This window comes from Brachyistius frenatus, unplaced genomic scaffold, assembly GCF_029030835.1.
Source record: "Brachyistius frenatus isolate BFR_SWC_R1_liver_20210118 unplaced genomic scaffold, ASM2903083v1 Contig_2, whole genome shotgun sequence".
NCBI classification, from domain to species: Eukaryota; Metazoa; Chordata; class Actinopteri; family Embiotocidae; genus Brachyistius; species Brachyistius frenatus.
In genome coordinates, this window is record NW_027210601.1 from 7,903,289 (window position 1) to 7,913,867 (window position 10,579).

General features: G+C 37.2%; 2 protein-coding genes across 2 annotated transcripts in view; one reads left to right on the forward strand and one right to left on the reverse strand.

Annotated features, from left to right (window-relative positions):
* Positions 1–10,579, forward strand: part of LOC138620573 (leucine-rich repeat and immunoglobulin-like domain-containing nogo receptor-interacting protein 1) — a 291,009-nt gene that overhangs the window by 65,764 nt on the left and 214,666 nt on the right. The gene's annotated exons all lie outside the window — the stretch shown is intronic.
* LOC138621885 (relaxin-3 receptor 1-like) lies at positions 4,473–5,684 on the reverse strand. The gene has a single exon (XM_069700229.1). It carries the CDS (start codon positions 5,682–5,684, stop codon positions 4,473–4,475), a length of 1,212 nt encoding a protein of 403 aa, XP_069556330.1.

The window sequence follows — 10,579 nt, forward strand, 5'->3', positions numbered from 1 at the left end:
GATTCCGGGCTTTTCTGTGCAGAGTTTGCATGTTCTCTCTGTGCATGTGCGGGTTCTCTCCAGGTACTCCGGCTTCCTCCCACCGTCCAAAAACATGCATCTCAGGTTGATTGGTGATTCCACAAAATTGCCCTGAGGAGTGAATGAGAATGTGAATGGTCTTTGTTTCTGTCTGTCTCTATGTGTTGGCCCTGTGATAGACAGGTGACCTGTCCAGGATGTACCCTGCCTTCGCCCAAAGTGAGCTGGGATAGGCTCCAGCTCACTATCATCCGTGACCCTGTTCAGAATAAAGTGGGTATAGATAATGAATGGAACTTGGTAATTTTTGCTTCAGGATTCTATTGATGAGTCCAGAGACTGCAACCAAGAAACACATTGAGATTTTGGGCCATTTTGCTTCCTTAAAATGGTCGTCCAAAATATGAAAGAAAAGTCATACCATAGCATGTCGCCCAAAATATATAAAAAAAGTCATACTATAGCATGTCGTCCAAAATATGACCAAAAAGTCATACTATAGCATGTCGTCCAAAATATGACCAAAAATTCAAACCATAGCATGTCGCCCAAAATATGACCAAAAATTCAGACTATAACATGTCGTCCAAAATATGACCAAAAAGTCATACTATAGCATGTCGTCCAAAATATGAAAAAAAGTCATACTATAGCATGTCGTCCAAAATATGACCAAAAAGTCAAACTACAGCATGTCGTCCAAAATATAACCAAAAAGTCAAACTACAGCATGTCGCCCAAAATATGACCAAAAAGTCAGACTATAACATGTTGTCCAAAATATGACCAAAAAGTCAAACTACAGCATGTCGCCCAAAATATGACCAAAAAGTCAAACTACAGCATGTCGCCCAAAATATGACCAAAAATTCAGACTATAACATGTCGTCCAAAATATGACCAAAAAGTCATACTATAAACATGTCGTCCAAAATATGACCAAAAAGTCATACTATAGCATGTCGTCCAAAATATGACCAAAAAGTCATACTATAGCATGTCGTCCAAAATATGACCAAAAAGTCAAACTATAGCATGTCGTCCAAAATATGACCAAAAAGTCATACTATAGCATGTCGTCCAAAATATGACCAAAAAGTCATACTATAGCATGTCGTCCAAAATATGACCAAAAAGTCATACTATAGCATGTCGTCCAAAATATGACCAAAAAGTCATACTATAGCATGTCGTCCAAAATATGACCAAAAAGTCATACTATAGCATGTCGTCCAAAATATGACCAAAAAGTCATACTATAGCATGTCGTCCAAAATATGACCAAAAAGTCATACTATAGCATGTCGTCCAAAATATGACCAAAAAGTCATACTATAAACATGTCGTCCAAAATATGACCAAAAAGTCATACTATAGCATGTCGTCCAAAATATGACCAAAAATTCAAACCATAGCATGTCGTCCAAAATATGACCAAAAAGTCAAACTACAGCATGTCGTCCAAAATATAACCAAAAAGTCATACTACAGCATGTCGCCCAAAATATGACCAAAAATTCAGACTATAACATGTCGTCCAAAATATGACCAAAAAGTCATACTATAGCATGTCGTCCAAAATATGACCAAAAAGTCAAACTATAGCATGTCGCCCAAAATATGACCAAAAATTCAGACTATAACATGTCGTCCAAAATATGACCAAAAAGTCATACTATAGCATGTCGTCCAAAATATGACCAAAAAGTCATACTATAGCATGTCGTCCAAAATATGACCAAAAAGTCAAACTATAGCATGTCGTCCAAAATATGACCAAAAAGTCAAACTATAGCATGTCGTCCAAAATATGACCAAAAAGTCATACTATAGCATGTCGTCCAAAATATGACCAAAAAGTCATACTATAGCATGTCGTCCAAAATATGACCAAAAAGTCATACTATAGCATGTCGTCCAAAATATGAAAAAAAGTCATACTATAGCATGTCGTCCAAAATATGACCAAAAAGTCAAACTACAGCATGTCGTCCAAAATATAACCAAAAAGTCAAACTACAGCATGTCGCCCAAAATATGACCAAAAAGTCAAACTACAGCATGTCGCCCAAAATATGACCAAAAAGTCAAACTACAGCATGTCGCCCAAAATATGACCAAAAAGTCAAACTACAGCATGTCGCCCAAAATATGACCAAAAAGTCAGACTACATGTCGTCCAAAATATGACCAAAAAGTCATACTATAGCATGTCGTCCAAAATATGACCAAAAAGTCATACTATAACATGTCGTCCAAAATATGACCAAAAAGTCATACTATAGCATGTCGTCCAAAATATGACCAAAAAGTCATACTATAGCATGTCGTCCAAAATATGACCAAAAAGTCATACTATAGCATGTCGTCCAAAATATGACCAAAAAGTCATACTATAGCATGTCGTCCAAAATATGACCAAAAAGTCATACTATAGCATGTCGTCCAAAATATGACCAAAAAGTCATACTATAACATGTCGTCCAAAATATGACCAAAAAGTCATACTATAACATGTCGTCCAAAATATGACCAAAAAGTCAAACTATAGCATGTTGTCCAAAATATGAAAAAAGTCAAACTATAGCATGTCGCCCAAAATATGAAAGAAAAGTCATACTGTAGCATGTCCAAAATATGACCAAAAAGTCATACTGTAGCATGTCCAAAATATGACCAAAAAGTCATACTATAACATGTCGTCCAAAATATGACCAAAAAGTCATACTTTAGCATGTCGTCCAAAATATGAAAAAATAGTAGCATGTCGTCCGAAATATGACCAAAAAGTCATACTGTAGCATGTTGTCCAAATTCATGAAAAAATAGTCATACTATTTATAACATGTCGTCCAAAATATGATAAAAGAAGTCATACTATAACATGTCGTTCAAATGATTAAAAAAATGTCATACCATAGAATTTTGTCCTAAATATGACAAAAAAGTCAAAAAAAGCATGTCGTCCAAATTTATTAAAAAAATTAATACTAGAGTATGTCGTCCAAAATATCAAAAACGTGTCCGGTTATCATAGCTTAGCATAAAGACTGAAAATATTGGAAAGCAGCTTGCCTGTCTCTTTCTAAAAAAAAAAAAAAAAGACATATCCTAAGCTGACGAACTACAACTGATTTTATTTGTTAAATCAGAAGATTTTGCTACACTTTTCCTAAATTTGTATTAATTTCACAAAGGTAACCAGCTGCTTGAAGTAGTTACATGTTAAACTGACAAATGAAACTGATCTCTTATCTCAAACTTTTGGCAACAAAACTGACAAGCATCTCTCCCAAAAATGTCCAACTATTCTTCCCGTTAGCATAAAAGTCCGAGATGTTTCTGAAATGTGCTAAATTAATAATACTTTAGTTAGACTCAAATGTTCCAGCCTCTTCTGAAAGAATCTGTTGGGTTTTCAGTGGGGGCCTCGTAAAAAATTGAACAACATCACCATCTTGTGGTGTACTACAATCACAGAAGGCAGAATAAACAGCAGATGAGGATTTTTCATATTAGTCAAACAGCAAATTATTTTTTCCAATGATACATTTATGACACAAAATTCTGATTTGTAAAGATTCATATTTCTGAAACAAATAACAATTTGTGCATTTCAGACTTTTACCCCTAAAATGTTTTCATTTGATCAACTAAAGCCTTTCAAACCAAATTATTTTTAAAAACTTTATCCTGACATAAAATACAATTTGCATGACCAACTATCCAAACCCTATTGTTCTAAACCTGATGACAATTGTTCACTTTTGCTTTATCGGAAACTACAGATTCACTTTGATTTTTGATTTTACACATTTGTTCACTTCTTTTTCCAACTCCACTCTCCATAAGTCTTCAACATTTCTTCAACATTTGAGATCACTGTCGTTCTTGAGGTAACACATTTTTACATGGAGGAAACAAAGTGAAAAGCAAAATATACAAGACAAAGTAGAAATTGCAGCTTAGGATCAATTTGATCTTTTATTTCTATTCAAACAAATGACAAATGTTTTCACACCAAAAAGACTCTAAAACCATGACAACCACTATTTAGATCTACAGTGCAGCGATATTTGCAGTGGCAAACATTTATATACGTTTTAAACAATTGTAAATTTGTATAGTTTTTCATGTTAATGATACAAACAATAAGATGGAGAACGAAATTGGAAGAGGCATGACAAAGAATGGAAGAATCTCTTACAGTTAGATTTGCAATGAATGCATTTTACAAAGTGTTATGTCATTGAATAAGGCTCAAATCTCCCAGCAGACTCAAAGCTTAGGTACAGTTTCAAAGATTGACCTAAATTATACATCCTTCACACCCTCAGAGGGAAAAGCTAAAGTCTTAACTCTAAAGCATATCGTCGTAACTTCTTGTTACATAAAAGTATGTGATTCATAAATAGTGTGAGCGCATATAATTTGATCCTTATATTGTGGCTTTACAGAGTGGACACTACAGCTGGCAGTGTTGACAGCGGTGCATATCTCCTTATGTCAGTTTGGGATGTATGGCTGTCCATGATGTCGAGCGGAATAGCCAGGTGCCCAGCTTGTCCAGACCCATCCTCGGAGTTAATGCCATAGGGCATCTTAGACATAATAGCCAGACTCAATTTGAAGAGCACATTGTGGAGAGCCGCGCGGTACTCTTTTCTAACCAGGCAGTAGATGACGGGGTTGAAGCAGCTGCTGGTGAAAGCCAAGCAGTTGGCCAGAGGGAAAAAGTATGTTTGAGCCAAGTAGTATGAGGGGCTGATATCAACCCTGTCAAGTTGGATCAGAACATTCCAAAGTGTGAGGACATTGTACGGGAACCAGCAGGCGCAGAAGGAAAGGACCACCACCGCCACAGACTTAGAAATGTCAGCCTTTCGCCAAGAGTTGCTGCCTTTCAGTTTATGCCGACAGAGGAAGCGCAGCAGAAGCAAGTAGGAGAGGATGATAATGGCGTAGGGAAGCAGGAATCCCAGCACCATTCGCAGGAGTTGATTTATTCCAAGCCAGGCTGTACCATCTGGGAAACGGAGCAAGCATGCTGTGTCGTTGCCACTGCCCACACGGCTCAGGTCCGCAAACACAGCTCGGGGTGCCGCTGCTATCAGTGCCCCGGCCCAGATAAAAGCTGTGGCCAACGGGAAAGTGCAAGATCTACTGCACAAGGAGGTGCTGGGTTTGAGAGCAGTTGCCACATAACAGTACCGGGTCACACTCATAGCTGTCAGGAAAAAACAGCTAGCAAACACGTTCAGCCCAGTGAGTAAGGACACAGCCTTACATGTGGCCAAGCCAAAAGGCCAGCTGTAGTCCAATGCAATGTCCACGGCCCAAAATGGTAAGGCAAGTGAAAACAGCAGGTGGGCCAAAGCTAAGTTAAAAACAAAGAAATTAATGGTGCCTGTGGTGATGGTGTGAGTAGAATACAGCAGGAACATCACTAACAAATTCCCCAACACTCCAGCTGTAGCCACAACAAAGTACACCACAGAGATGACTATTCTGAGCCAGGGGGATCCATCACCAAGAATCCCCAGTCCATTGTCAAAACTTCTGTTGTGGAAAAGCAGCTGAGAGTTATTACAGAATGGGCCTACAGTGCAACCATTCAGGATGCTGCTGAAAAACTCAAGTCTCTTGAAGTCAGTGTTTGACATTTTGCTTCCCTAAAGGCTTCACTGATGGTGGTGAAGGTTGTCCTTAAGATGCTGAGATGCTTCCACTTGTCCTCCTTGTGGCAACAATGAATTACACATGTATGTTCTGGCTAGCTGTTTATTAGATGACAGTCATCTGTCCCTGCAAGGAAAGAGGAAATTATCATTACATAATAGGCGCTGCAGTTTATGACTAAATAAGTAGATTAGCGTTGTCAGATAAACAAATTACGCTGAAGTGTTACCCAATTTCTATCTCAAAGAATCAGAGAGGAAATATGTATTAAAATATAAAGTGTTCCCTGATACAGCCATATTCATTTTCGATTTTAGGACTTTTAAATGCAACATGAAATGACCTAAAAAATATTAATGATGTTTTTGACAATGAGGGGGATTTTAGTCAGATGAAACCAAAGCATAGATTATGATTTTTGTTTTGTTTTTAGCAGGCTTATTCTTTTTAATTTCTCTCCAGTTCTCAATCAATCAACAGATCACCTTTAAAAACTTGCCATTTGTGAGCAATAGGGAAGCGAAATGACTGGTTAGAGTAAAACTTTTACTGTTGAATGAATCAGTTCATTCAGTTTTGGTGAATGAATTTGTTTGATATTTCATTTCAAAAATACAGATATTCATGCAAAGATTTTCATCTAAACTTTCTGATCTCTTGAAAAACCACAATATCCTACACGTCAGGACAACAAAGCATTTTCAATTCAAAATGGGTCATATACAATAGTTCAGGTTTGTGTTTCCATTTTTTTTTCTTACCTTATGATCGATAAACAATGTAATAAATAACCCAATCGAAACTGTTTAAATTTTACTTTGAAGTTATAAACAGACCTACCATACTTTGGTTTGGAAAAAAAAACCAGTTCCCATTTACAATACCTACTGTCAGTCATGAAATTGTAAATGTAATACATCGATTATGAGCATATTTGTACTCTAAGGGTTTATAATCCAATTTATCTGTTCAAAATCTGGTTTTTCCACACATATTTAAGGCCAAGGATAAAAATAAATCTTACCTGAGCATCAAAAGGTGGTAAATCTTCAGCACTTTGTCTTTTTGGTAGCCACCAGCGCTGCTGCAGAACACTGACAACAACAACAATGTGTATGTCACCCACCCTGAATTCATGCTCCACCCCATCATGTTTTTCATTTTGCATATTCATAATAAACTAATAGGGCAGCAGAGAAACACAAAGAAACATCAACAAGTCATCAAGATGCAAAGGTACAATAAATATAGTGGGGAAAAAAACAACCTAATCCCAACAATACCAAACACAAATACATAATTGCAAATCTGGTGAAAAATGTGGGCAGACACCAAGTGTCTTCAAATCATTACTTTTTAGTTTTGTGTTCGCATTCAAATCAAGCATTTTACCTTCAGTTGGTGCAACAGCAACATCGTTGGATGCTTCACAGTTATCTTGACTACGTGACTTACTGTAAGTCTTTACTGGACATAATATATATACTTTTCAAACCTATTGACTCTATTTATTAATCGGTGTTATTATCTGTCACTGTGTATCTTGATGCAGCGCTGGATCCAGAAGCAAAAGGAAATACTGTATTAAAAGGGTTTTTATGGAGCTCAACTTTTGCTGTGGTTGGGATTGTTGCTTTGATTTTGATTTTTTTTTTTATCATTCTGCAGTCATATTTCAACTAAAATAAAAATTTGAGGTTTGTCTTTTCCAACCAATGCTGTCAATAATGTGTCTGAAAAACAGATTTAGTCTCATCTTGGCTAAAACATCAAATCTAGTTTCCGATTTCTTGGGAAAGGTTAATGAATGTCATGGGTTTCTCCTTTATTCATAAATAACACAAATTTTTCGTCACTGTATTAGTTCACATGTAAAGGTTTAATTAGCCTCTTAGGAGCTGTGTTTAGCACACTGATGGTCTTGTATGCATTCCAACCTTGCATACAGGTGGTAGAGGAAAGCCAAGTTGCTTTTCTTTTGTGATTTTTTTTTTCTTCTATTTATATCTGGAGCATTGCCTGAAGATTAGATTGAACAGCAGAGATGACTCTTCATTATAAATCGTTGATAGTGGAAAGAACATCAGCAGTGAATGACTAAATGAGATTAGGTTGGAAAAGGCGGAAGAGAGGGGAAATTGATTTATACTGATCTGTCTAAACTGATGCATCGCCATAAACTAGTTGAGCAAAACATGCAGCTCCCTGAGAGTTCAGCCTGCTGCAGAAACATGTCAGTTTCAACTTGTGTAATTTCCTAAATGTCATGTCTTTATCCTAATTATGCTATAATATTGAGTTACTTTCTCTAATTTTAAACAAGGATGTATAGGCAAACAGAGAAAAATCTTATTTAAGTCTATGAACTAGCCGCTCAATTATTGCTTAAAGCATACAATGACCATTTATTCATGTTATTCAGTTTAAAAATATGCCTCCCATCCCCTGTAAAATTCACTAGTTATATATTGTTTGTTGAATCTACACAAGTGTAAAAACTATAGTTTGTGGCTTAATAGGATGCTATGTATTAGATCAGGGGTCTCCCACCATTTTCCTCTGAGAACTCCTTGATGTACCGAGACCCCTGTGCTAGATTATCATTTGAAATGTAGAGGTAATGTCACGTGGATTTTGTTAATTTGGAACAGAACAGAAAGTTAATCCAGAAAGGGAAGGAGACATTTCACAACATTTCCTAAGAAATGTTTGGGCAACGTTTTCTAATGAATGTCAGGGCAATGTTTCCTTTGCGAAACATTAGCATATTGTGTCCTCACAATCATTTGGGTAACATTTCTTAACAAATGTTAACCTGACGTTTTCTCTCAACCATTAGCACATTGTTTTAGGGCAGTTAGGGCATTTGAGGAAATCGTTTCCTAACAGCCTAACATTTCCTCACAAACATTAGCGCATCATTTCATAACAAAAATAATGGTAACTTTTCCTATTAAACATTAACACAATGTTTCTCAACAGATGTTAGAGCAGCATTTCCTTACGAACTTTCTAACAAACACTAGAGAACATTTCCTCACAAATGCGAGGATGAAATTTCTTAATACATTTTAGTGAAACTTTACCCCAGGAACGTTAGGCACAACGTTTTCGAGCATGTTAGCGCCATTGTTTCTTTAAAAAGAAATTCTCCTCACCTCTCCATAAAATTAACCTGTAGAAAGTTATAATTCCCTGATGGCTCTGTCAGGGGTTACAGTTTCAAAGAAGAACAAAAAGAATTGTTAGGTTAAAGCATTAGCCAGTCCCTTCAGGAAATTGCTCACTCAATAGAATTATTTAACCCAAATTCAAGCAAGCATATTTGCAGGAGATTGCAATTTTGAAAGAAATCCAGGGATTTTTCTGCAAAATAACTCCTCATTTATAGCGAGCAAGGCTTTTACACCTTTCATCATCAAAACAAACCACATGCTTGGCTGACAGAACAAACCTGAACAACCAGAAAAACCTAAAGTGACCAGGTTTATGGGAATGATTAATGTCTCAAGTTTTATAGCCTACACACTTCCAGTCTAAAGAGACAGAACTTTGTTTTAGTGCATACAGTAAACCTATATGTTAAATTAATATAATTTAAAGCTACATAAATGTGGTTTTTTTTTGTTGTTGTAATATTGAGCCCATGGATCTCCAAGTTCAATAAAAAAAAGATTATAGCAGTAAAATATTTCTGTGATGTGCAATATGCTTATTACCATAGATAGTGATATGATTAGGTATCCTAGTAGTTAAATTATATATATATATATTTAAATCGCAATTTATTTCGACTTGCAATTTTTGCTAATTACTGCAATTACATTTTTTTTAGCCACCACAAAATCAAGTATTTTGGTCACAACAATCACAAGCAATGTCCTGGAGGGACTGATAAGCAAGCAAAACCTTTTTCAGTGTTTATATGGGCACCTGTTGTTTTAATACTGCATTACTAAATTGTGAAAACAGTTATTTAAAAACTGAATATTCTAACCTCCCCATTTGAGATTGACGACATAACATACATTTGTCTTTCATGCGAGCCAAGTTTTTTCTCATCTTCAATTTTTTTTTTTTTTGAATTTTAACTGAAGCAATTTGTGTCAAGTGGTCTAAAATCGTTTCAAGTACTTTTTTTTATTGATTTATTTTTAATTATTATTATTTTTGATTGAACTTTACTTGTGGACAGGAAGCCACGCAGCACATTCGCCTTCATGTTAATGCCACAACACGATGTCAACCGAACGCACGTTAACGTACCGCTGAACGGACTGCGCGCGCCCACCGGTCACCTCGGTGAATGGTGCTGAGCCGCGCGCACGCCGAGATCACTCGCCCCGCTTGTTATTAACGTTAATAACGTTATCTCTCGCGTCACTCATGTCCCCGACAACGACGACGGCTGCTTGCTGCTGCTGCTGCTGCCGCCGCCGCCGCCGCTGCAGAGGAGCAGGAGGACGGGACTGCGGTTCAGGTGCACCGCTGTGATTGAAATGCGCTTGAAGTTTTTGACGCGACGGCGAAGAAAGAGATGAACACGCCGCTGACGGTTGGCGCCCTGATTTGTCGACAAGTGTTTTATCTGCTGAACGAAGCTCGCCATTGTTGTTTTTTTTTTGGTTGTTTGGTTTTGTTTTTTGTTTTTTTTATCGGTGATGGGATTCCTTCAGGACCGACCTGCCGCCTGACGTTAACCCCTGCGAGGTAAGGAGCTAAACGACGGTTAACTAACGTAAGATGGAGTGTCGGGCAGGAGGAGGTGGTGACTCGGACAGTTTAGTAGGAGCCGGGATGCTCGGGTTTTTTTTTTTGGGGGGGGGGGGGGGGGGAGTTTGTGTGCGCGAAAGTTAACTCCAACATCCCGTCGGTTAGT

Excerpts from the sequence above, each read along its gene's own strand:
- LOC138621885 (XM_069700229.1), bottom strand. The coding sequence starts at position 5,684 with ATGTCAAACACTGACTTCAAGAGACTTGAGTTTTTCAGCAGCATCCTG.